The following is a 25,523-nucleotide window of genomic DNA, read 5'->3' on the forward strand; positions in this document are numbered from 1 at the left end:
GAGTGTACAAGTCTGTGTTCAGTCTAACCTACCTGTCCCTGGGCCAGCAGCGAGAGTATGTGACAGCTCAAAGGGAAAAAGAAAAGACAAGTTTGCAAGTTTAAAGCCATTGCAGACATGGAACTTCCTGCCACCTTGCTTAGTTCTTGAGCTGGCCATGGCCTCTCCAGCCTCCCAGCTGCAGCAGTTTGACAGCTGTCACAGCAGTACTGACTGCTGGATCATGGAAGGGATCAGCTCTACAACCACAGCAGCCCTGGCTGCTGACACAGGAGAGGGGAGCTGGGGCAGCCCTTGCCCAAAGGTGCCTCCAGCTGCCTCACGGAGTTGGGCACCTTGGACAAGCAATGCTGATCCCTCACCTGAAGCAGCACTGGCAGGGCCACAGGACCACCACCCCCCAGCCCTGGGCACCAGGTCAGAGGACAAGCAGGACTTGATCTACAGGTGTCCCTTGCTCCATACTTGTCACCTCTGTTCCCTCAGCTGTGCCAGGGGAGGGAGGAGCAAGCATGACCCAGTGTTCCCCGCTCCCAGCCATGCAGTGGAAGTAAAGCAAAGCCTAAAATCTTCTGGTTTCACATCCCTTTTCCTAAAGCCAGCTGAAGGTGTGGACAGCCCCTGCAGAGCTCTCCCTGTGGCAGGCACTCTTGTTGGAGCTACAGTCATGTCACAGTTTAGACTAAAGAGAAACCCAATAGGCACAAGCTTGTTGAAAGCCACATCTCGATAACTTGAGTTGGTGACAGTAACCCAAAGAGATTTATTTTCATGATGAATACTTGCAGAAATGAGAACAAACAAATGTAGTCCACTACTTCAGAGCTGCTTGTGATCATGTTGAGCCAGGCTTCTCCATGAGCTGTGCTGAACCTCTGGCTCAGTGCTGGGCACTCAGATCTGTCCCTCAAAGGCCGGGTGGCCGAGGCAGTGCTGTGAGCCGGGCACTCCCCTCCCTCAGTCAGAGCTTGTCGTCTGTCATTTCTAGGAACTGAGCGTACACATCCCTTGAGCATTCCCCTTTTTGGTTGAATAAGAACTTGTAGTAGCTGCCATCTGCACATATTGCTGCAACACAAACAGGCAGGGTCAGGGGGCTGTGCCAGGGGTGCTGTGCTTTCAGACTCACAGAGGTTCTGGAGGGATCCATGGGACACCAGCCCTGCCAGCCCCGTGCTGTGCCAGCCCCATGCCAGCCTCTGTGGGCAGTGGGAGCAGCCAGAGCTCTTGGATGACAGGGACACAGCCCTCTCTCAGAAGAGCATTCCCTCCCTCCAAGGCAGCACAGATCAAAGGCAGACCCTGGGGATGCCTCCAGCACTCACCTATGACAGCATTTGGCTCTGTTCCAAAGGCACAAATGCACGGAGAGCCCGAGGGAACCTGGAATTTGGAAAAACTCCATTTGGAACTGAAGTATTTGGGGAGAAAGGTGGCAGAGGCCAAACTGAAAGAGAAAACAAAACAAAAAAAAGGCATTAATAGGTTGGTAGGGTGTTGACTAGGGTGGATTCAGAGCTGCTGGAGTGATTGAACAAGGTGAAGGTTTCACTTGATTTTCTTACTGAATCAGATAACCTGAGTAATTTCCCCTCACAGGGAGGGAGACACTACAGCTACCTTGCTGGCTTTAAGTGACTGCAAAAACTGCCAGAAGGTTTTTAGATTTTTAGTACAGGAAGGATTCCACAACGTATGTTCATCCTAAGGTCCACTAAAACCTGCACTGAGCCTCTATTGAAATGCTACAGCCCTGCAAGGGACAGCAGGAACTTGGCAATTACCAGAGATTACTGAATCTGCAGCTTCATGCCTGCTCAGCAGATAAATTTTTCCACCTTCAGCAGTGTGGAGATTTTGCTCCTGAGTGACAGGGCCAGTGTTTTAAATGCAATTCAAAGCTCAAGGACCCCCCCACCCCCAGAATGGCTCCATCCCTACCTTGACTGCTTATTTCTTTTGGGGTCTTCTGCAGCAAAAATGTGGACTGTGCCATGGTCACTGGAGACGCAGATGAGGGAAGCATCCTGGTTGAAGTTAATACTGCAGAGAACACAGACAGACAGACAGACAGCTGCAGGATTTCTGCTGGGACAGACCCAGAGCCCTGGCACAGACAGTGCTGCTGTGCCAGCCTGGCAGGGGGGGTGGTAACAGCAGCTCAGGAGGAGCAGGGGCTGCCCTGAGCCAGGGCTGCTTTGGGATGAGCAGCTCCAGAACAGGCCCTGCAGTGGCAGCAGCAGCAGCCCTGCCATGGACACCTTGTGTGGGTCACTGTGACACTGCTGCAAGGAAATGCACCAGCTCTGCTCTGAGGGCTGGGCAGAAGGTGCAGCTGCTGCCCCACAGTGGGGCTCAGCACAGCAATGGGAGATTCCTGGGGAATGGGCAGAGGGCTTCCCTGCTCCTGGGACAGTCACACCTGGGCCCTGGGTGCTCCCTGATAAAGCTCCCCTTGTCCCCAGGCTCACCCCAGTCCCCCTGAGCAGTGTTCCAGTGCCTCAGGGCACTCCCTGGTGTCAGTGGGAACTTCAGCATCCCCCAGTTCCCACCTGGGCTGAGCAGAGTCAGCCTGGCACAGCCCCAGCTCTGTCCCTGCTCCTGCAGCCTGTGCAGGCCTCACGGGGCTCCCAGCAGTGAGCCCAGAGGGAGGTGCAGAGGCAGCCAGGGTAGCAGAGCCATCCTGTGCTGGCTGAGCACAGCCACACCCACAGCTGAACATACCAGTATATGTTGGCTGCTTGTGATCCTCGACGTAGCTCCTGGATTAAATGCCCTGATGAAGTATCAAATATTCTTATGAGGGTCCCCTTGGAAAGGAATCAAGCATTGTATTAGGAAAGGCACAAGACTGTCTTTACATCTGTGAATGCATCCTAAAATTTTATCTGAACAGCATGGCCCTGCACACACTGCTGGGGTTTTCTTCTTGGTAGATTTGCAAACCTCTCTTTATTTTGGGGAAGAACAAACACTAGTTTCCCCACACACCAGCACCACAATGTTACAATGCCTCAGGGTACAATCTTGTCACTTGGTGACTCAGGAAGTCTCTCCGTTCAGTTCCAAGGCACTGCTGCAGCCCTGGCCCTGATTTGCAGACCCTGGCTGGTGCAGAGTGTGCCCAGGACCTGTGGCTCCCTTCTGCCATGCTCCCTCAGTACCACTGCATTTTTCATTGCTGCTGAGGAATTCTTTCCCCCTAAGTATAACCAAGCTGTCTTAAAACTGCTTCAGCTGACATAAGTCAGAAGAATCAGTTACCACACACTCCATCTGCATTGATCCAAATGTGAGCACCACCCAGTCAGGTGACAGAACTCTGCACTGGGAAACTCCTTCAGCTGGAGCCACCCAGCCTGAGAGCAGAGCTGCAGAATGAGCCAGGGTGTCTCAAATAAAGTGATCAACAAATCAGGGCTGCTTTCCTCTGATGAAGGAAGGCTGTGCATCACCACCTGCAGCTCCTGTGACACACCTGGTTAGCAGAGGCAGCCCTCCAGTCACACACCAGGAAATAACCACCCAGCAGAGAAAGACTTGGTAAATATAGCCTAGTTTTGATTTCAGGGACAGGCTTGAGATGTTTGCTGACTGGGCTCAGACTCCTGGTTCAGTTGGAAAATAAAAGCTGCTTGAACTTCTTCTCTATGCAAAACAAGGAATGTTTAATACAAATGCAGCAGATAATGGCTCAATTTAGCAATGGAGTTGGCAGCTTTTGGAACTCTGTTTAGGAGACAGGCAATCATTAAGCTTGAGAGAGACTTGGGATACATTTTCTTTTTTTAAACTCTTTGAGTGACAGGCTGGGCAGTAGAAACTATGTGAAACAGAGACTCCTTGGATTAATTTGGCTTGTCCTTAAGAAACTGATTTCAGCTGAGTGGAAGAAGGCAGCAAAAGCTCTGCTCAGGGAGATGGGTCCATCTGCCTGACATTCCCTGGGGAGACAAATGTCCTGGCAGCTCTCTGTGGTTCCCAGGGAGAAGACAGCTCTGTGATGTTTGCCTGTGTGCCCCAGCCCAGCACAGGGGATCTGCACTGCACCCTAACTTCATGTTCCTCTCAGAGTCCTGTCTCTCCATCCCCATGGAACACGTGGCCCTTCCTGTGTGAGGGGCAGCCCACCCTGCCCTGCTCTGTCACAGGGGCTAAGCCAGAGCAGAACAGAGCCTACCACTACAACTGAACTATTTACAAGTATTTCTTTAGCCACTGGGTCTGGAGTGAATTTAAGCAGAAAATAATAAAGGTGAAGAATGCAAATAAGCTCTCCCCTCCACGTGCTTTTTTAAAAAAATTAACAGTACCTCTTGAAGAACACATCAAAGACATGAACCACTCGGGCTAAGTTGTGTTTAAATGTCACTGAAGAATCACTGCTACAGCCGACTAAAACAAAAGCACCTCAGGCACAGCCCTTGGCTGCTGGCTGCTTGGGCATCCCAGAGGAGCAGGGAACATAAGAAGGACTGAGAGTGCACAGTTCAGTGGCAGATTTTCCCAGCAGGTATTTCTCTGTCTCTCCTCCAAAGGATGTGACTTGCTATTTTATCTCACTACACTAGAACACACAGTAAGTCAGAGGCAGGGGACATCATTCTTACTTTTTCTGATGCTGTTGCAATTCTTGTTCCCTGCAGGTTTAAAGCAATACAGCTCAAGACTCCTTCATGAGCTGGGATGTCCACAGGAGGCTTCTCTGTGTTAGCCAGATCCACGATCTGCACGTGGCCAGTGTGTGTTCCAGGAAATGCAAGGAGAGAGTTATTACTATTGGGACAAAGGACACAGAGACCTGAAAGACAAAACAAAAACAAACAATTGGATCATTTCCATATCCTAATCAACTTTTCAAATGTAAGTTTCTAAAATACAATTCTAAGTAAATCAGAATCTCATTTTAATGGCTAGAGCCATGACATTAACTGCTGGTCCCAAAACATCACCTGTCCATGAGTGCAGAGCACAGTTAAGCAGAGGAGCAGCATTATTTAAACTTGCTCTCATCTGGAGTTTATTTCAGTTTATTTCAATGTAATCCAGCTGTGGTTATCCAGAATCTGGGTGGTTTTGCAAATCAGCCCAGTCAGTCCATTACATCACAGCTATTTTAAGAAGTTAAAAGGTCTCCTTAGCAGCTCAGAAAGTGTAAGAGTTTATCAGGGATGACATCTGAGCTTCTGCTCCATCAGTGAAACTATGATTAATTTGTGTTTGAACTTGGTTCTTACACCACTGGCACCTTTCTCTTTGTAATGTTTTGTGGCCCATTTAAGGTAAATCACACCAATCCCAGGTGTTCTGTGGGTGCCAAGTGAATTCCTGAAACCTCAGTGCAAGAAAAAACCTCCTCCTCCTGCATGCCCTGCCTGTCAGTCAGTCAGGCTGCTGGAGCTGCATCCAGGCTGGGACTCCCTGGCAGCAATTCCATGTTTGCTGCAGGAAGGCAGGAAAACCCTCAGAGATGGGGATTCCAATCCTGTACAATGGATCCACAACAGCCACAGCCAGGCCTTGCTATTTAGAAAGAACAGTATCGGTTTGCTCCTTGTTATTTGCTCAACAGTTATCATTTGCTCTTTTTACCAGGAGAGAAGAGTTTGCTCAACACCTCCAGCTCTATTAGGAAAGAGAAATTATGCACTTTACTGGAATTTGTGTTTGTAATTAACCTTCCACTAAAAATACAGGTTCTTTACAGAAGAAAGCTCTTCAGAAATCACATCTATAACACGAGCACAGGAAACAGCTTTTCTGGGCCAAGTATTTATAAATTCTAATAACCATTCTATAAACACAAAAGCATCTCCAAAGGACACGACTGCAGTGCAGTAAGTGTTTAATAACTTCTAAAGAACTGGCTGAGGCAGCTGAAGATAAATGGCACGTCAGGAACACAATAAACTTGCTTCCATTCCCCAGCCCACGTGTACAACCAACCTTTAGGGTTGTAGCAGGTTTCAAAGACGTGCAGCTGGTGGGGATTGTGTGTGAAGGTGAAAACTTTAATCATCGAGTCCAAGACAACCACAATTCTAAAACAGAGCAGAAGTTCCCGTGACTTGGGTGGATAAAACAGGGACACAAACATTCATTCAGACCTGCAAAGACTTTCAGCTGATTGAACAGCCACATTCCTCCTGCCCTCCCCCACAAGAGATTCCCAGCCTTGCAATGATAAGCTGCAAAGCACTTTTATCCAGCCCCTCCACCCACGCACACACAGACTCCAGCTGTTCACAGCTGCTCTTGCTCCAGGGATCTGCTGGAATTTTCTTCACTCCCCTCCATACCTAGAAAACCAGCAGGAGCCAAAGGAGAGTATTTCCCTGCATTAGGGGATCAGGAAGTCTTGTAGGTTTTTCACCAAAGCTTCACAGAGCAGTACACTTAAACTGTGGCCTGTTTACACCTAATAGCCCAGCCCCAGTTTCACCTGCTGGTTTTACAGCAGGATCTTTTCTTTGTACAAGCAGCTGGAAGTGAGAGGGAGCACAGAGCCAAGCTGGACCCTCTGCTGTACCCACCTGTCTCTTCGCAGCTTCACTGCTTTGACCTCTGTGGAAAATTCTATCTCAATGACAGTCTTCTTCTTCAGGTCATCCCAGATCATGACTGCAACAGGGCAGAGATTGCATCAGACCATCAAGGCATGTTCAAAGATGCACAGCTCCCTTATAACAACTTGCAGTCTGATCAAGAGGTTCACCCAATGGTTAAGACAGGCATCCTGCTAACCAAAGGCATTGAGGCACCCCCTCACTCACACTGTAACTTGTGCAGGCAGGAGCTGGTCAACTCCTGACAAAAACCACATATCATTCTAAGGAAAAACAGCTTTTTTTTGTTTGCTCTGAGGGTTATGAAAGAACTAATGCAGTAGTTGAAAAAAGTAGTGCATTTTCCTACAAAGCTTGCCAGGCAGGGAGCTTCCTGCTCCTTGCAGAGCTCACTGAGAAGGTCAGCAGGCCCTGGATGGAGAGCAGTCCCTGCAGGCAGCAGCCTGTCAACACTGCACCAGCAGTGCTGCAACTCACTGCACCACGGTGACTTAAACCTGCAGCAGCATCCCCTTCACCTGAGCCTCAGGACAGCAGCTCAGGGCCCTGCTGTGGGAGCTGTCAGCAGTGTCACACAGGGCAGGGGGGCCTCTGCAGGGTGCAGCCCTCTGGGAGCTCTCTGGCCTTTGCAGGGTGCACCCCTCCAGCTCACCTTTGTTGGGTGGGTACTTGGGCTTCTTTCCTCCACCTACTAGTGCTAAATAGTTGCAACGAAACAACATCTCCACATGGCCAACACCACCTTCTAGAAACTCTGCAAGACAAATATTTCATTTGAAAGTGTCAGAACTAGTTAAATTGCCATCTGATTTTTACCACTGTTGCAAGAAAAGCTTGTGTTATCCAGCACATTTCTCAGGCACCTGAGAAGAAGAGCTGCTCTTAAAAACCAGAGAATGTGGATTCCTTGAAAGTTCTTCATACTGGAGCAGTAAAGCCCTGGATTTCATACAAGCCCTTGTGGTTTCTTCAACAGCACTTCTGAGTGCTGTGTTTCCTTCCTGAACAGTTGTACTTGAACAACTTTCTGCACCAGATCCTCCTCCTGACTCCACTAAAGCAGGACAGCACACTCTGCTATGAAGAGGTGTTATCACTGTGACAGAAAGCTCTGCAGTATTTACAAGGGATAACCTGAAACAATTCAGGAATGTGCAATGTGTTCTGAATCTGTGTTAGAGCACTGAGTCATTGCCTGGATGGGAATTTCTTGGAACTCCTGGATGTAAGACAGACAAGCTGGGGCTGCAGCAAGATTTGGTTTCATGCTGGGTTACAGAGAAAATCAAATGAACAAGCTCCAGCTGGGAGTGTCTTGGGCAGGTTTAAACCCACAGGAACAATGAACAGGATCTCTGTGTGCCTACACAGCCAGCTCAGTGAGAGCTCTCAGGATCCACAGGGAAAGCAATCTGACTCATAAGGAACTTCTCACCACAGGAGTTCTGGAAGCATCTCCATCCAGAGCTACTGGCAGGGAGAGTTTTGACAAGGAACTCCACAGGATTTCAATCTAACCCTGACTCTTTGAGCACACTGTCACACATGAGAGTCCCAAGGCATGTTGCTTATGGAAGAATTTACTGTTAAGCACAGAAAATAGTTTATCAGCTTTGGCCATGTGAACAGTGACTAAAATCCTTACAGTGGTAGCAAGTGAAAATGTGCCTGATTTTGTAGGTATTGCTAGTTTAAATACATTTTTCCTCCTATTAAATCCCTTTTCTCACCACAGGCTGAAAGTGCTGGGAAACCTGTTTAGCAGCTCACTTCCTATATTTAGGGTAGAATGACATGGCTCAGTTTCAGTTTCCCATATTTTGACTCAGCTTTGTTTGCTTTCTGATAAAAAGCTCCACTGTTAACACAGCTCATCTACTGACTCCTGTTAAGACACAGGAGCAGCTTTACCACATTAAGATCCTCCCAAATTTTAAAAGCATACATAGAAGATAAATATTTAGAGCATTAGAGGTCTGACCTCTCAGTGCTCGTGCAGACAATACTCTTGAGTATGAGAAATGTTACATTGAGATCTCCAGGAAAAAGCCTGGGGTCTCACTGCCACACTGGATCATGCAGATCAGCACACAAGAACAGAACAACTGAGGGCTGCAGGGAGCCACTCCTCCTGCTCCTGAACACCCAGGAAATGCCTCTCCTACTCAGGCTGCAAACATGAGCAACAGCAAACACAACTCTGCCAGAAGCTGAGACAAATTCCTCATCAGCCAACTGTGCAAATTAACAGCAGGGAGACTTTTGACCAGGCAGTGGCACGAGTGAGAGTCCCTGTGGGAGCAGCAGGAGCTGCCTCTCCTGAGGCTTTATCAAAGCCTTCCAGGGGTGGAAAAGTGAAAGCTGAGCAAGAATCAGTCAGGAAAAAATGAGAAGGCTGAGCTTCCAACACAGAGCAGCATGGTGTAATAAGTGAGTGTTTTACCTTGTTTCTCTTTTTCTTTGAGTGGATCTGCATTATAAACTCGGAATCCATTTTCCATTCCACATGCAAAGCATCCTGTGGTAAAAAGCACATATATATACACATATATAGTATTTGCCAGGTACACTCAAAAAGGAAGCAAGAGCCAGAGGGTTAGGAAAGCATTGCCCAACAATTGCATGGTTCCACTTGAGCTGAAGAGCACTCACAGGCTCTGTTAGTGATGGCAAGTGAAAATCTTCCAGAGAAGTTGTCCTCTAAGCTGGCCTGGTGGAAATGTCTTGGTATTGGTAAGAAAACAATAGAAGGAAAGGAAACCAATTCCCAACCCACCTGGATCCTGTGCCATGCACTAGAGTACAGGAAAGCAGCATCTTAATGTTTATGAGTGAGCTCCCTCCTTTCTTAATAGATCCAAATTCACCTCATGATTGCAACTCTGCTGTGGATGTTTCCAGAGCACAGTGCTCATCAAACAGCTTTTCCAACTGTGCTAACAAGAGCTGGCTGCTGTACCATGCCAATGATTATATGCCAATAGCTGAAGTCTAACCCAGGACACAAGCAGAAGCCAGATTAAAAATCTCTGGAAAAGAATTGTACTTTTTTACATTGAAGTATGCATGTGCTTCTTTAGTGGAATCCATTAAGCTGCCAGTCCCTTGTCCTGCTCCTTGCCCTGCTAACAGGTGAACACAGGCACTGGTACAAAGCAATGCCACTGTGAAATCACAGCAATGCCAAGTCACCAAGAAGCTGCTGTCACTGGCAGGTTGGCTGCTCACAATTTGTGTGTACTGTACCAAAAATCCAGTTACAGATCTCTGAGGTACTGGAACATAACTTCCAGTTACTCTGGTTCTATTCTTATGTACTGCAATGATTTGAACCCCTCAAATAAAAGCTGAGGAGCTCTGTCTAAACACAGCCCTTTCCCCAAACTTGATACTCCAACAACCACAGGGTGTGTGGGGGAAGACAACAAAACACAAAAACCCTTAACCCAAAAAACTCCCAGGTACAACCTCACCCTGTCCAAGCTACTGTAATAAATTAAGTGCACAAAGTTCTTGTTTACATAGATAAACACACACACAAAGCAGATAATGTGAATGTAATAATTTTAGCAGGATTAGCAACCATATTGCAATGGGCTTTGATATGAACCCTGCTGACTTTCTCTCCTCCCCCCTCAGAATTGATTTGCTCTGGCTGTAAGAGCTGCAGTGATCTCCAGCCCTGGGACAGCAAACTGCACTGCAAACCTTCCCCTCTCCATAAAGCACTGCTGTGCAGGACAGAACTGCACTGGGACCTTCCCCTGTCCATAAAGCACTGCTGTACAGGACAGAACTGCACTGGAACCTTCCCCTGTCCATAAAGCACTGCTGTGCAGGACAGAACTGCACTGGAACCTTCCCCTGTCCATAAAGCACTGCTGTACAGGACAGAACTGCACTGGAACCTTCCCCTGTCCATAAAGCACTGCTGTACAGGACAGAACTGCACTGGAACCTTCCCCTGTCCATAAAGCACTGCTGTGCAGGACAGAACTGCACTGGAACCTTCCCCTGTCCATAAAGCACTGCTGTACAGGACAGAACTGCACTGGAACCTTCCCCTCTCCATAATGCACTGCTGTGCAGGACAGAACTGATCTGCTCGTCACAGCTGATCCATGCAATTATTTTCCAGCACCAGTTTTCTACTCCCATCCTGTATTTCCAGGAAAGTCAAAGGGAAGGGATGCTGAAGCTGTTCCCAGTAAGAAAGTGCTGTAAGGTTTGAGTTGTGGTGATCCCAGAAGCTCCCAACAACCCAAATGCAGCACTCCTGATGCAATCAAACACACACTTTACACTTCCTGCAGCACCACTACGGCTTTCTGCAGGACCAACCTCATGAGTAAGACGTGGGCTGCTTTAATGCCTTGGGAATATCCACATTTTTGACTGCAGACAGCACAGCAGAACGTGGGGATGTGAGTAACAGTGAAATTCCCCATGTGGTCCATCACTACCCACAGAGATTTGAAGCTCTCAGGCACGGCAACCCCTGAGTCAAACAAGAGAAGAAAACCCTACAGAGGAAGATTCCTGTTCCTGCTTCAATTATAGGAACAGCTTTGAAGCTTGGTGATTCCCATCTGACTGATTTCTGTTCCACTGGAATCACAAAGCCCTTCCATGTGAGAGCTGAAGGGGCTCAGAGGAGGGGACACTTCCTTAGGTTCATTCCTTCCACAAGAAGTGCACCTCTCTTTTCAAGAAGGGGCAGATGAGCTGAAAAGACATTGACAAAAGATAACTCAGATACTTTATTTTGTGCTTGTTCCTACAGTAAAAGTGCTTTTTGCCACCAGTGCCAGTGAGAGCAGAGTGAGTTTTGCTCCTCCAAATCTGCAGGAAAAGGAAGGGTTAAATGAATGACCAGCCTTTTGGAGATGTCACAGGCTGAAGGGGCACAGAGAAACCTGCAGGCTCTGGGGTGTGAGGTCCCACAGGGCAGTGACAATGTCCAGCACAGTTTGTGCCATGGTGGTTTTCCACCAGAAATGCTGTGTAAAGCCAAGAGCACAGGACCCTGCCAACACTGTGGGGGTCCTACAAAGCATCCCAGCCCACTGGAGAAGAGTAAACACATAAATCAAGGGTTTCCACACCAAAACAAACCCACACCTCAGTTTCCAAAGCAGCTTTAGGCTGCAACAGTGACAAAAGAGAAATCTGTCAGCAATTTACAGGTATGGCCATTTAGTAGGATGTTTTATCTCTTTATTTCTGAAAAGCACTTCAGTGTCCTTCTCTAAGCATTAAGAAAGGATCTGAAATCAGGAGCTCACAGTCTCAAAATAAGGAAGATAAAATCAGAATATTCTGCCTTCAAACAACTAACAACTTCCATTTCCTTGTGCTACACTGTTTCTTTCTAATTTAAAGCCTAAAAGTAGCAAAGGCATCTGATATAAAACAGCATCACTCAAGTCAGAGTGAGGGAGGCCCATGGCAGAACAACCACAGCTGCTTTATCCCTGGCCAGTCAGGGAGATTCAGCCCCAGAGAGATTTCTCTGATGGCTCCTCCTGTTCTCCCATCCTTGTGGGATCGGCCAGTCTTAAATTACCAAGAAATCAGGTTATTGTGGCAGTACATGCAGACACCCACACTTGTGAGCTCCAGCACTCCAGTGACTCACGTTCTATTCCTGGCAGAGCAAGAAGGAAGCAGGGAGCTTTCCCTCCCTCTGCTCTCCCTCAGGTGGCCAAACACCACCTGCCCTTCAGCACTTTACAGGAGCCCTAAACTCATTAAAGGTCACTGAGTTACTGCAGTGCAGCGTCATCAGCCCAACAGCAGCAGCTCCAGGAGCTGCCAAACAGAACCAGTTGTGTTTTCTCTTCATGTTTTTTTTGTCATCACTCAATTGTCTGGCCAGGTGAGGTGGATGGGACATGAATACAGTCATGATTGCTAAGATAAATTCCTTAAGGTGCTTTGGATGTGATATCATTTGGAGAAGGGGGATGTCTTGCATTAACTGCTATGGAATTAAGGGAGCCTTCGTAACAAACAAACTTTACACTAAAATGATGATCTAAAGGCATTTTGCAGTAAAAGAGAAACTTTTCTTCTTACACAGCTCTACAGGCCAAGCACCAAATATCACTGCTCCATTACAGATCTGAAATTAAGCTCGTGCTCAAAAATCTTTTTCCATCTCTGTTGAATGAAAGATGAAAATAAATGCTGAACTGCTGAGAAACAAACTATTCTATTCTTTTCATGTCTGTGGGATAGGAGGAAGAGAGCTGCCAAGGTGCTCTCACCTCATTACCTCCTTCATGTGCTATTGCCAAGATGTCATCAGAGACCTTTGAGTAAAATCAACAGAATAATTCATGTTTACACATGACTTCAACGGCGTCAGCAACAGGTACAGGAGCTGCAGTGTACAGCAACAGAGGCTGCCAGAGTGTCTTAAGCAAGAATATTATTTGTTAAGGCAAAAGGATGTTACAAAATTATGAACTTCTACTCATTATTCCACAAAAACGACACTTACTCATAAGACTGGTGCTATTTTTGTCTTGCCAGAGCAGGATGAGGAACATGCACCCTGTTTCTGAAGGCCTTCCCCTCTAACAAAAGGAAAAGATAAGCCAAGGATGCACCGGGGCTGTTGTATCAGTGCTTGCCTGCCAATGTGATTAGCAGTGTTAACCGCAGTTTTTAAAATACAAACCAGGTAAAAAGAAAGAAGAAAGCAGTTACACCACTCATTTTGAATGTGGAGTAGTCAGATTGAGGAAGAAAGGGCTGAACAGTGAGCAGTTCCCAAGGAAGCCCCTGAAGCTGTGAGAGCCTGCCGGAGCCACATAGGGTGAGCAGCCAAGCGCAGCAAGCCTGAGCCTGCTCCTGCTCCTGCTCCGCTCACCCACCCCCCATTCACCTCTCCCAAGCGCTGGGCACAGACACGACCGCACAGCGCTGCAACAACGGGAGAGCCACCAAACCCTCCGCTGCCAGCCGCCCTCCCGGCTCCTTCCAGCCCCGCAGCCGCCGCCCCTCGGGCATCCCCCGGGCAGCGGCAGCCCCGGGCCGCGAGCGGGACCCCGCAGTGACGGCAGCGGCAGCCCCGGGCCCGGCCCGGCCCCGGCTCCGCACCGCCGCCCCTCCGCGGCACCACCCGGCTGCCCGGGCCCGCAGCCTCACCGTGGTCCTGGTTGAAGCCGGCGTAGAGCAGCCCGTTACCGTGCGGGTTGGCCGGGAGCAGGTTCATGGCTCCGGCTCGGCCCCTTCGCCCCCGCCCCTCACACCATGGCGGCGCCCGCCCGCCTCAGCCCCGCCGCGGGAGCCCGAACCGAGCCGGGCCGAGTTACGCCCGCCCGAGTCGGGCCCAGTCCAGCGAACCCGCCGGAGCCGAGCTGGACCGAGCCCGGCCGGGCCGAGCCGAGCCGAGCCGAACCCGCCCGAGCCGGGCTGAGCGGAGCCGAGTCCGGCCGAGTCCCGGCGGGCCGAGGCGGACAGGCCGGCGGCTGCTTCCGCCTGCCCGGCACCGCTGCCGAGCGCAGAGCACATCCACCCGCCGGCGGGAAGAGCGCCGAATAATCGAGCGCCGCGGGAATGGCGGCGGGAGCGCCTGGAATGGACCGGGACGGACCGGGATTGACCGGGCTGACCGCCGGGAGTGGCTGAGACAGACCGACCGGGACTGACTGCCGGGACGGAGGCAGGATGGGTGGCCCGGGCCCCTCCCAGCTCCAAAGGACTGTCTGGTAAAAGTTTTCACATCACACTAAGTGAAAACGCAGGAGCTGCGGTTGGAACGCGCTAAAATAGGGATTTACTGACTTGACAAAACCCCAAACCAAACCAACCCCCAAACTCTACCACCAACACCACTGATACGTCTTGAAAATGTGGAAGTTCTCGGGACCCAAGGTCCTGAGCACCCTAACTGGACTTAAATAGTGATTTTACTTCGAGCAAGATGATGGGCCCTTGCCAGCCGGGTTATTCCGTGCCTGTGTGATGAACTGGAGCCCAGGCTGTGTGTGCCCACAGCAGCAGCAGCTGTTTCCCATCCCTCCTGGGCGTTCACCTCCTTTTCCGTGCTCGCTTTGTGCCTCCCGCTGCTGTCGCGTCTCGGGTTTGTGAGCAGCTCTGCTGGGAGGTGACCGCAGCTTTTCGGTGCAGCCCCGGAGCTCTGCACGGACCAGCTGCTGCGGTATTCTTTGGGTACTCATATATACATATAAAATAGAATAATCACATTGCATCTTTATGAGATTTTGTTTCCTCAGGCAGCCAGAGACTGGGTATATGAAATAACAAACCCGCCTCTGCTTTTTTTAAAATCTTCTCCTGCCCAACTAGGCCCCCAGGCTTTACTTGATCCGTGTGGGATTGCTGCAGGAGCCAGGAGTGCTGCTCCAGCCTGTCCTTACCTTGTGTTTATCGTGGCTGGCAGGAGGAACAGACTCTGGCCTTAGGGACGGACACACATCCGTGGAAATGCTCCCTCCAGCCAGGCATTCCTCCTGCGTATCACACAAAGGGACCAGGCTGCTCATTGAGGAGGCCAAGGGTATAATTTGGATGAAATGAACCAACGTAGCTCTGTGCATGGCACAGAGCCGCTCACGCTACACCCGGACAGGGCGGGCAGATATTCAAGTCTGGGTGTCTCCGATCCAGGTTTAACCCCACGGAGCTGCAGGGAGCTGCAGCCGGAACACCCCGACTGCTCCATCGCAGCATTTCCCGGAGCGCCCCGGCGCGCCCAGCCCGGCGGGCGGAGCCTGCTCGTACCCGGGGACAGAGCCCGCAGGAATTCCTTCCCCCGCACGGGGTTTGCGGGCTGGGCTTTCCCTGAGAGCAGACTTCTTCTGATGGCACTTTTCTTTAAACTTATGCACTGATTGCTCCAGGGCCGGCACTACTCTGGCACTTTCCTGTGAATTTTTACACTCCCAGTGCTGATCCAGGAGGGACATCACAGACAACACAGTGGGGACGCTGATGTGAAACTGCGATGAAGCTGCACCAAAGGATTGTTATTACTGAGGAGGAGGAGGAGTCACAAATCCCCTCACACATGAAAGACTTGGCTTGAGTTATCTTCCACACTTCAGGTAACAATTTTGTAGACACATGTTGTATCAGAAGCCTTATATGACACTTAAAGGCTGAGTTCACATTCCTGGTATCTAATTCAGGTATGTTGTTCTTCAAATTCTTCTAAAGAAAGATAAAGCCAACCTTCCCCAGTTAAAGAAACCATTTCTAAAAAATCAGAAGAAATTATTTATTTTCCAGGAACACTCAATTTATTTATTTTTGAAATAGTGTTCTTCAAGTCGTGTTTCTTTTACCACAGTGTCTGTGGCATTTTTGTCCTAGAACTTTCTCATAGAATGGTATGAAATGAAATTTATTCTTACAGGAAAGTATTTAGCCCACAAATTACTTCCCCAAAGTATTAAAAAACATACAAAACCATTTATCAAATTAATTACATACACTAAACCTTGTTGTGCATGTGCCTAATAATTATAGATCCATTTTTAGCTTAGTGCAGTTTGTCCTTAAAAATTACTGAGGGAACTTCACAAGGAATCCAAATGCACAATTGTAGCACTACAGAATTTATCACACTACTGGTACAATTTAACAATCATAAATACATTGTTAAGTATATTTAATACATTTTATTGTACTGAACACATTTTAATTGTGTTTAATATATATTCATTGTGTTTAACGCATTTTAAGTACCTCTGCCTGAATATACAGACCCATAAGTCATTTTTATATTTTTAATAGTTTGCAAAAAATACAGGATTTTCTTTTACTTTTATTAGTAATTCACAGAGTTCATGTAATTAAGAGTTGAATCTAATGGTATTTATCCCCTGTATAAAACCACACAAAATAGTGAGACCAATGGTGTTGTGCACATCACAAACTAAAATGCAATATGAAAATCCAGTAGCAGAATGTCATGTCCTTTTGGTGGCATTGGATGTGTCATTCATCCCAAAACATAATTTCTGTGGTAAGCAAGCTCTAAAATAAGACTTCACGTTCTAATTTTTGTCTGTGTGGTACTTGAATGGAGTGTGCGCTGCATTAAACAGGAACCCGAGTGTTCGAGTCTGGAGGGCCACGGGGTGCTTGTGCTGGGAGGGGAACAGTGTCAGACTCCCGTCACACCGGGAACAGCCCCTCACAGCGGGAAAAGCCCTTCATAACACCGGGAACAGTCCCTCATAACACCGGGAACAGCATCCCCTTACACCGGGAACAGCCCCTCATGACACTGGGAACGGCCCCTCATAACACCGGGAACAGCATCCCCTCACAGCGGGAACTGTCCCCCCCGTTCCGGCGGGAACAGCATCCCCTCGCACCGGCAGCACCTGTTCCCATAACATCGGGAACAGCCCCCGTTACACCGGGAGTGGCCGCCCCTCACTGCAGGAGCAGCCTCCCTTCACACCGGGAACGGCTTTCCATCACTGCAGGAACGAGCTCCCCTCACACGGGGAGCAGCCCTCCATCACTGCAGGAACTGTTCCCTCACAGCGGGAAGAGCCGCCCCTCACACCGGGAGCCCTCCATCACTGCAGGAACAAGCTCCCCTCACACCGGGAGCAGCCCTCCATCACTGCAGGAACTGTTCCCTCACAGCGGGAAGAGCTGCCCCTCACACCGGGAGCAGTCGCCTCTCACACCGGGAGCCCTCCATCACTGTAGGAACAAGCTCCCCTCACACTGGGAGCAGCCCCCCTCACACCGGGAGCCCTACATGACTGTAGGAACAAGCTCCCCTCACACCGGGAGCCCTCCATCACTGTAGGAACAAGCTCCCCTTACACCGGGAGCAGCCCCCCTCACACCGGGAGCAGCCGCCCCTCACACCGGGAAGAGCTCTCCGTCACTGCAGGAACTGTTCCCTCACAGCGGGAGCAGCCTCCCCTCACACCGGGAGCCCTCCATCACTGTAGGAACAAGCTCCCCTCACGCCGGGAGCAGCCTCCCCTCACACCGGGAGCCCTCCATCACTGTAGGAACAAGCTTTCCTTTATCCGGGAGCAGCCCCCCTCACACCGGGAGCAGCCGCCCCTCACACCGGGAAGAGCTCTCCGTCACTGCAGGAACTGTTCCCTCACGCCGGGAGCAGCTCCCCTCACACCGGGAGCCCTCCATCACTGTAGGAACCAGCCCCCCTCACGTCGGGCCCCGGGGGTGCCGCTCAGCCGCGCTGTGCCCGCAGGTCCCGTCCCGCAGCCCGGCCGGGATCTCCCCGTCCCCACGGCACTGTCCCGCACCGCCGGAATTTCCGCAGGGATCCCCGCCTGCCTCACCCTCCTCCCCGCACCCTACCCGGCCGATTAGCGGATTTAATCACATCCCTTCGGATTTCACGCCAAATGCCCCCGTTACAGCGCCTGTGGCCATTCCTGGGGCTGCCTTCAGCTTCCCTCTAGCGGATCGGCCTAAAACCGCTCTTCCGCAGCCGATCCCGAGCTTTAGAGCGGCTCCAAACTACAAATACCAGCAGCTCCAGCACCGCTGAGAGGCCCCAGGACCCACCTCTCCTAGAATTAACCTCTCCAGTTTATTGTAGCCAATATTTATTAAAAAAATTATTTTTCATGTGTAGCTATAAAAGCAAAGCATTTTGAAACATTGTCTCTGGCTGAGCTATTTTCATAGCTGTGCTCTTTAAATTTTTTTCCTGTGGTGGGTGGCCCTTCCTACCTCATCGCAGAGTGACAGTGGCAGAAGGACCCAGACCTTTAATCCTGTTTCGCAGCAGGTTTAGCAGAGCGGCTGCAGCAGCCTGGAAATGACCATGGAGAAGATCCTGAAGGCAGAGCTGAACACCAACCTGCTGAAGGCACTGGGGAGCTCGGGGGGAGGATGCATCAGCCAAGGCCAAACGTATGAGACAGACAGAGGACGGGTATTTGTGAAAATCAACCACAAACCTCAGGTCAATGCCAGCAGATCTTATGATTGCATAGAGATAGCTTTTTATTTTAAAAGCAGCTGATCGTTAATAATACATAATTATTGCAGTTCTGAGTTTTCTTTTTAAAGCTGTGTCTGTTTTATATCCAGAATTAATGGAGCAGGTTTGGTTGGTGTGAAATGCAGTGTAATGCAATCTGATAACCTCAACAGCAGGAATGAGTTGTAATTCCTGTAAAAAGGAGGCCAAGCACAAAGCTTTTACTGTGGTACTTGGAGTTTGGAGAAGCTCAGAGCTGACTTTGCATTCACTGCATTCCTTTTCATGTTCCAGTTGGGAGGATTGATAATGGGAGGGCACAAACAAAACTCGCTATTGTCTTTCAAGCTACAGAAATTTCAAACGTCCCCATTGCTTTTGACATTTGTAAAAGTAAAACCTTTGCAGCTTCTCAAGCCAAACTCTTGACTTCTCTACTACTAAATGAATACTCAATTGCTTTTCCTAACACCACAGTGCATCAGAAATTTGCTTTATCATATCAAAATCATCCTAAACTGCTGTGAAAAACAGCACCTTTGCTACAAAAATGCAGAGCACATGCTGAGTATTTGTGCTGTCATCTCCATCCCGTGGCCTGTGGGGAAAGAAGAACCAATTTAAGGGCTCAGTGTTACCTCATTTAGCTGTGGCCACATTATCCTCAGAGGTGCTGTTGCATCCAGGTAGTTTGGGATCTTCATAAGCAGCTGGAAATCAGGGTGAAATGTGACAGATCCTACAAACCTGGGATGAATTTAGGAAAAAGAAGAAGAATTAAGAGTTAAGGCCTTAAGTCTTCCTTTGTGGAATGAAGCCTTGCTGCAGCTCTCTCCTTTTACCAGGAGGAATTAACTCCTTGCCACTTTGTCCAAAGTCTGTTTTTTTCAAAGTACTCATTGTAGACATCCATAGTTTAGCCCAAGGATATTCTTATTCCTTGACAGGCTAGAAAAATGTTTGAAGGGGAAATGGCAAGTTTGGAAGCCATTCAGAAAACCAACATTGTGAGAGTGCCTCAGCCCATCAAAGTGATTGACCTGCCTGGAGGAGGAGCCATGTTTGCCATGGAGTACCTAAAGATGAAGCACCTCAACAAGTATGTCCATGCAGCTCGTTTTACTGTGTTTTGGGACACATTTTTTTAATGTTTTGCAGTCAGCCAGGAAACTTCATGAGCAGAGTTGCTTTAGTCTGTGAGACAGAGCTTCTCTCTGTTGAGATCTGTATTTCTCTGGGTACATATTAAAAAATATAAATGTGTGTATGTATCTGTATATGTGTGTACACACTCCTTGTCCATATTTGGCTTTTCCTGCCCTAGAAATGCTGTCACTGCTCATTTGTGTGCTGCTCCACGTGTGCTGAGATGCTGCTGCACTGAATTTAATCACAGCTGAGTTTAGCTCATTGTTCTCTCACTGAGATTTTTCTTTTCCCAGCCCAACAGGTTTCTTTAACCTTACAGGCTACTTAGGTCTCTGAAACTTCTGCTTCTCTCTGTAGAATCTTCCAGTATGATTTAAGCCATGATTAAGTTAAGATAACATGAATCTGCATTTCATCTGTCAGCCAGCCTGAACATGGAATTCAGGAGTCCTGTGTTGCTGAAAACAAATTTTCAGGAGCACTGCTGTGTTCCAGGCCTCCATCTGGGAGCAGAGTCATTCCTATGGCTCTTCTGGCAGCTGCTTGTCCCACCCATCTATTTTATTTGGGGCAATAATGACAATTCCACAGCCTCCACAAACAGTTTATTCTAATCCACCCCACTGTTCCTAGAAAGGATTTTCCAATGTCTAACCTTAGTCCTGGTTGCAATTTTAAATCCATCATTTCCCCCCCCCATTCTGGGAATTGAGAAGAAATTAGTTTCTGTCCTTGAGACTCCTGTTAAGATACCTGTGGAATATTTAACTGGTTTTTAGTTGTCTAAAAACTAAACTAGATTCAATCCCTGCCTATGGCTTCTTTTCAGACTTAGCTTTCAGCTGCTGTTCAGCTGATTTGGAAAGGTAAAGCCCAACAGGAGATAGCACGTTCTGTTCTCTGCTGATGGTGGGGCTGATAAGGAGGAGCACACCGTCCTCCTCCCTTTCTGCTCCTGTTTATACAACCTCGTGTTCTCTTTACCTTTCTTGCAAGAGCATTTAGTGTGTTTGTTGTATTATCTGTGTCATCAGAGCTGTTGTCAAGTCATTTGCTCCCTGTTAGGTGCTTGTGAAATTGATTAAGGTTCTCTGTTTGCCAAGAATAGCCTTGGTCGTATTTAATAGAGGTTTTTTTCCCCCATGTAATACTTGTTCACTTGTTTCAGCTTCATTTTGGTTTATTTCATCCTACAGATACTCTTCAAAGCTGGGAGAGCAGATAGCAGAGCTTCATCTTCATAACCAGAAACTTGGAGAGAAGCTGAGGGCTGAGGGAAGCACAATTGGTAAAGCATTGATGTAATGTACTAAACCAAAAAGGAACCAATTCCTTTGGCTGTGGTGCAGCATTGCTTTCAACTTTCCCAAGTCAAACTGACAATTTGGACTGTTCTTCACTGTCATGCACTCTCTTAAAATCTTCTTGAGCTTACAGAAATCCCTTCCTTTGCTTGCTGTTGGTTTAGATAATTAACTGATTACAGATTATTGTCCTTTGGGAAATGCAGAAATAAGTTCCCCTTTAAAGATGTTGGGGATGACATTTTTGAACTCAAATAAGTAGCAAAATATTCAAAAATTGCTGCTCCTCAAAGTGAATTAAAGCATGAATGAAAAGAAAAATCAGTTATATAAAGAATTACTTTTTGAGTCGGTACTATTAAAATCTGAAGTGCCAGTCTGTGTCTGTGTTGTTCCCATGACTTCAGAGTGGGCTGGGTCTGACTCTTAGTGGTGGACAAATCATAATCCATTATTTTGGAGTGAATGTCAAATGACTGGCAGGTCCCAAATAATCTGTGAATCAAACCCAAGCTACATTTAATGGCAACATGTCCAAGTGCCAAAAGAGCAGATTGTGATTCTGTATTCGGGCTCCTTTCCTGAATGTCCAACTCCTGCATCCAAAACAAACTCACTGTCTGTGACTCACTATGTCTCCATTTCCAGCATCTTCAAGTCCAAAAGATTTCTTTCCAGCTTTAGAAAGGGTAGTGACCATGAAACAAGTGTAATTCATTGCTTTAAGTTATTTTTCCCGCCTTAAGTTCTGTGTTTGCAAACTTTACCATGTAAATATCTCAAATCCCCTAATATTTATTTTTTTCTGTAGGAAAAGGAGCTGGTCACTCTGAGGCCCAGTTTGTGGATAAGTTTGGATTCCACACAGCCACTTGCTGTGGTTACATCCCACAGGTATGGTCTGTTCCACAGCTGTGAAACTTGGAGAGGTCTGGAAACTCCTTTTGTCTGCAGCTTTCTGACCAAAGTTTGCTTTCCCTGTTCCATCCCTGTTCCCTGGTGCTGTCTGTGGCCAGCAGGCATGGTGGGTGTAGTGAGGATTTGGAATGAAGCTCTGGTTCTTTAGTTTGGTGATATTTAAAAAAAGTCCCTTCATATAAAACATATCTTGGTTTTATTAACCTCTACTGCATGGATCTTGGAGAGCCTCATCATGTAACAGCTCATGAGACATTGGAAAAGGCTCTTGGAGAGAAAAGGGCTCTTGGAGATAATTCCACCATTTTCTGGCTCTGCACCTCTCAGGATTTCATTCTACAACAACTGAATGAACCTTCAGTATCTCAAACTCTTTGCTAAGTACAGCTTTTCATCAAATTAAAATGTATTACCCAGTAAGAATAAAAGAATACTTCTATGTTTCCAGAAAGATTGAAACAGGATATTGAACGACTTAAATGATCTCACCAGAAACTCTCCCTCTAAAATACATTTAAAAATGAGAATGAATGAAAACAGCCAGAATCTCAACTTACATTAAAGAGAGCCCCACCAAAGTGTGGTGGGGAGCAGCAGTCCCAAAACAAAACTTCTGATGTTGCTGTGTATTGGTCACACTGACATTGTCCAGGCCATTGTGTCAGCTCTGAATGCTTTAACTGGATCTCTCTTATTGACACTGAGTGAATGTGTGTTAAAATAATTGTGTGTGACCAAGCTGTGCTGTGTTTGCAGGTGAATGAGTGTGTTAAAATAATTGTGTGTTAAAATAATTGTGTGTGACCAAGCTGTGCTGTGTTTGCAGGTGAATGAGTGGCAGAGTGACTGGCCATCCTTCTTCATCCGCCACCGGCTCCAGGCTCAGCTGGATTTGATTGAAAAGGATTATGGAGACAGAGAAGCCAGAGAGCTCTGGTCACAGCTGAAAGTATGAACCATGTTTTAAATCTGTTTCTTAGAATTTCAGAAAATGTGTATCAGTGGGATTGTAAAGGTGTTTTTTAAGGGATTTACCCAGCTTGGAATGAAGAGCAGGGTCTGGATGAGCTTTACAGAGGGTCCAGCAACACTGTCAGCTGAATGGAGTTCCTCTTACTCTTTTAATTTTGTAGATAGTGGAAAAAAACCCCTGCAATTCAGCATTAACATTTATTTCTGAGAATACAGCTAGTAATAATAAGCATATGGTAAATCTTAAGAGCTTGGTGTTACGAGGTGGTTGAAATTCTGCTGCCTGGACAGATTTGTATTTGACCTGGCCCAGGCTGAGGCTGGTTCAGGCCATGTTCCATGCAGCACTCAGGGAGCACCAGGGGTGTTCTCTCTCTCTTCTGTCCATTGGTCCACATGCTTACTGCAGTTCTTTTTGCCTTTGAAACTTTTTCGTTTAAATGAATTTATTTTTTATTTCTCATGACAGCCAACAGTATCCATGTCTAGAAACAATACATCAGTACCAGGTGCTGATACCACACTGTGAATTAAATGCTTTGCTGAGCTCTGTCAAGAACAATCCAGAACATTTATCACTGGTTTGTTCTTGTTGACATTAGTGTCCATGAGGGCTGAACACAAGCAGCATTTGGCCACCTCAGGCTCTAACATGCTGCAGTACTTAATTTTATTTATTATTTTCTTCAAAACTCTTATTTGTTAATGTCTGTTTATGCTTTTTCAGCCAAAGATTCCTGAAATGTTCTGTGATGTGGAAATTGTTCCTGCTCTCCTGCACGGGGACCTGTGGGCAGGGAATGTGGCTGAGGACGACTCTGGGCCAATCATATTTGACCCTGCCTGCTTCTATGGCCACTCAGAGTTTGAGCTGGCCATTGCTGGCATGTTTGGGGGCTTCAGCAGCTCTTTTTTCTCTGCCTGTCACAGTAAAATACCCAAAGCTCCAGGGTTTGAGAAACGGAACAAGTTGTATCAGCTCTTTAATTACATCAACCACTGGAACCATTTTGGGACAGGGTACAGGGGCTCTACCCTAAACATGATGAGGAAACTTCTGAAGTAACCAGGTAATCTGAGAAATTCTGCCACAGTCCCCTAGGAATGAGCAGCCCCTGCTCATCCCAAGTACCACAAACTCAGAATTGGTGGTAAAACACCTGATAGGGGAAGGTTGAATGCACTTTGAGCCTCACTAACTAAAAGCAATTGTGTAATCTTTAACTTGGGCACTGGTTTCCCTGCACAGATTCCTCCCTACTGGAGGAAAGGGCTGCACTGTTTGTCAAGGCTCCAGTGGCCTGGAAAGCAGCACAGCCAGCCTGCCCTTGCTGCTCTCTCACCTCTGTGCTCTGCTCCCACAGCTGCCCCACAGCAGCATCTTCCCAGCCCTGCTCCAGCTGCAGTTTGGTATGGGGAGCTGCACTGTGGGACAGTGCTGCTGGAAGCAAGTTCTTGTGTCTGCCCTTGTTAGTTCTGGGTTAGTTTTCTTTCTGTTCCCCCCACTTTCTCCATGGTCTTCTGTTTCCCTTCCCTTCCCTTCCCTTCCCTTCCCTTCCCTTCCCTTCCCTTCCCTTCCCTTCCCTTCCCTTCCCTTCCCTTCCCTTCCCTTCCCTTCCCTTCCCTTCCCTTCCCTTCCCTTCCCTTCCCTTCCCTTCCCTTCCCTTCCCTTCCCTTCCCTTCCCTTCCCTTCCCTTCCCTTTCCCTTCCCTTCCCTTCCCCCTGTCAAATGTCCTAATCCAAAATTTCAGTCAGATTCTGTGAATCTGAAAACATTCTCTGTTTAATTTAATGAGCAGACAAGGCCCTTTGGCTGCATTTGGCAAACAGATGTAATTAATAATATTTCTAATATTTATTTTAATTTAATGTAATTTACTCACATTCATTTTTCTCTTGCTAGAAGAACTGAAATTCCAGTGGTATTTTCTAGAAGGATATTTAGTTCCTTGGTAATTAACTGTACAGTCAGAAGTAGGTTATTACCACTCAAAGTTGATAATAAGATTTCATAATTTTAGTGTAATATTTGTGTGTTGTACTACAATAGTAACATATTTAAATAATTTTGTAAAAACACAGCAAAATGTGGGAGGGAGGTGGCTGGGTGAGAGGAAGCACCTGTGGCTGCTGGGTTGGTTGGTGCTTGATGTATTTTCAATTTTAGAAAATGAGTGCAGTGGGCAAAGCTGGTCTGTTGTGCCACCACTGGGTTATGGAAGGAATATCAAAAAGTCAAATCTGATGGATTTGTAAGGGGTTTTATTGTTCCTTACTGCTTTATTTTTACAGAAAACACAGGCAGTGGGAATTTGGGGAGAAAAGTGTTCAGCAAAGACACTGGTGCACAATCTGAGCCAGGGTACATGAGTGACTCTGGGGGATTTTAGTGGAAGTAGCAAGAAGTACAAAAGTAAGTGCAGTCCCATAAATATGAATTAGAAGATTTGGGTAAGAATGACCTGAGTATTTACACTTCAGATGGTTGGCATGACTAATACTAAAATATTATATTCAAAATTGCTCAGATATATTTAACTTTCCTTAACTTTAAATGGTTGTGCTATAAAGATTTAATTAAGTTTAAAATTTGATGTTGTAATTGGTTTTAAACAATGCACTTTGCTCTCTGTAAATATGATACAAATAGTG

At 47.4% G+C, this 25,523-nt stretch overlaps 2 protein-coding genes across 4 annotated transcripts; one reads left to right on the forward strand and one right to left on the reverse strand.

Moving 5' to 3' along the window:
• Nucleotides 1-739: 739 nt before the first annotated feature.
• On the reverse strand, nt 740-13,857 carry WDR45B (WD repeat domain 45B). 3 transcript variants are annotated; one of them, XM_063175459.1, is made up of 11 exons: nt 13,722-13,812; nt 13,072-13,204; nt 9,010-9,084; nt 7,219-7,320; nt 6,534-6,621; nt 5,947-6,041; nt 4,611-4,801; nt 2,725-2,810; nt 1,942-2,043; nt 1,326-1,447; nt 740-1,068 (listed from the first exon to the last, which is right to left on the reverse strand). In XM_063175459.1, the coding sequence occupies exons 2-11, from the start codon at nt 13,118-13,120 to the stop codon at nt 962-964; spliced, it is 1,017 nt and encodes a 338-aa protein (XP_063031529.1). In that variant the 5' UTR covers nt 13,121-13,204; nt 13,722-13,812; the 3' UTR covers nt 740-961. The 3 variants fall into 3 exon arrangements, with proteins under 3 accessions (XP_063031529.1, XP_063031528.1, XP_063031530.1); XM_063175458.1 differs by lacking the exon at nt 13,072-13,204 and having other exon boundaries at nt 13,722-13,857; XM_063175460.1 differs by lacking the exons at nt 9,010-9,084; nt 13,072-13,204 and having other exon boundaries at nt 13,722-13,844.
• Nucleotides 13,858-18,282: 4,425 nt separating this feature from the next.
• FN3K (fructosamine 3 kinase) lies at nt 18,283-24,446 on the forward strand. Its single transcript, XM_063175664.1, has 6 exons — nt 18,283-18,510; nt 19,476-19,627; nt 20,874-20,965; nt 21,793-21,875; nt 22,726-22,848; nt 23,599-24,446. The coding sequence occupies exons 1-6, from the start codon at nt 18,364-18,366 to the stop codon at nt 23,935-23,937; spliced, it is 936 nt and encodes a 311-aa protein (XP_063031734.1). The 5' UTR covers nt 18,283-18,363; the 3' UTR covers nt 23,938-24,446.
• The last annotated feature ends 1,077 nt before the right edge of the window (nt 24,447-25,523 follow it).

Source organism: Melospiza melodia, chromosome 24 (genome assembly GCF_035770615.1).
Source record: "Melospiza melodia melodia isolate bMelMel2 chromosome 24, bMelMel2.pri, whole genome shotgun sequence".
Classification (NCBI taxonomy): Eukaryota; Metazoa; Chordata; class Aves; order Passeriformes; family Passerellidae; genus Melospiza; species Melospiza melodia.

What these genes read in the sequence shown, in the direction of transcription:
- WDR45B (XM_063175458.1), bottom strand. Translation starts at nt 13,788, where the DNA reads ATGAACCTGCTCCCGGCCAACCCGCACGGTAACGGGCTGCTCTACGCC. An exon ending in CGGCTTCAACCAGGACCACG is followed by an intron (nt 9,085 to 13,721) that starts GTGAGGCTGCGG and finishes TTTTTACCACAG; the next exon opens with GATGCTTTGCATGTGGAATG. An exon ending in TTGCAACAGCATCAGAAAAA is followed by an intron (nt 2,811 to 4,610) that starts GTAAGAATGATG and finishes TTCCTTTCCAAG; the next exon opens with GGGACCCTCATAAGAATATT.
- FN3K (XM_063175664.1), top strand. Translation starts at nt 18,364, where the DNA reads ATGACCATGGAGAAGATCCTGAAGGCAGAGCTGAACACCAACCTGCTG. An exon ending in AAGATGAAGCACCTCAACAA is followed by an intron (nt 19,628 to 20,873) that starts GTATGTCCATGC and finishes TTCATCCTACAG; the next exon opens with ATACTCTTCAAAGCTGGGAG. An exon ending in GCTGTGGTTACATCCCACAG is followed by an intron (nt 21,876 to 22,725) that starts GTATGGTCTGTT and finishes CTGTGTTTGCAG; the next exon opens with GTGAATGAGTGGCAGAGTGA.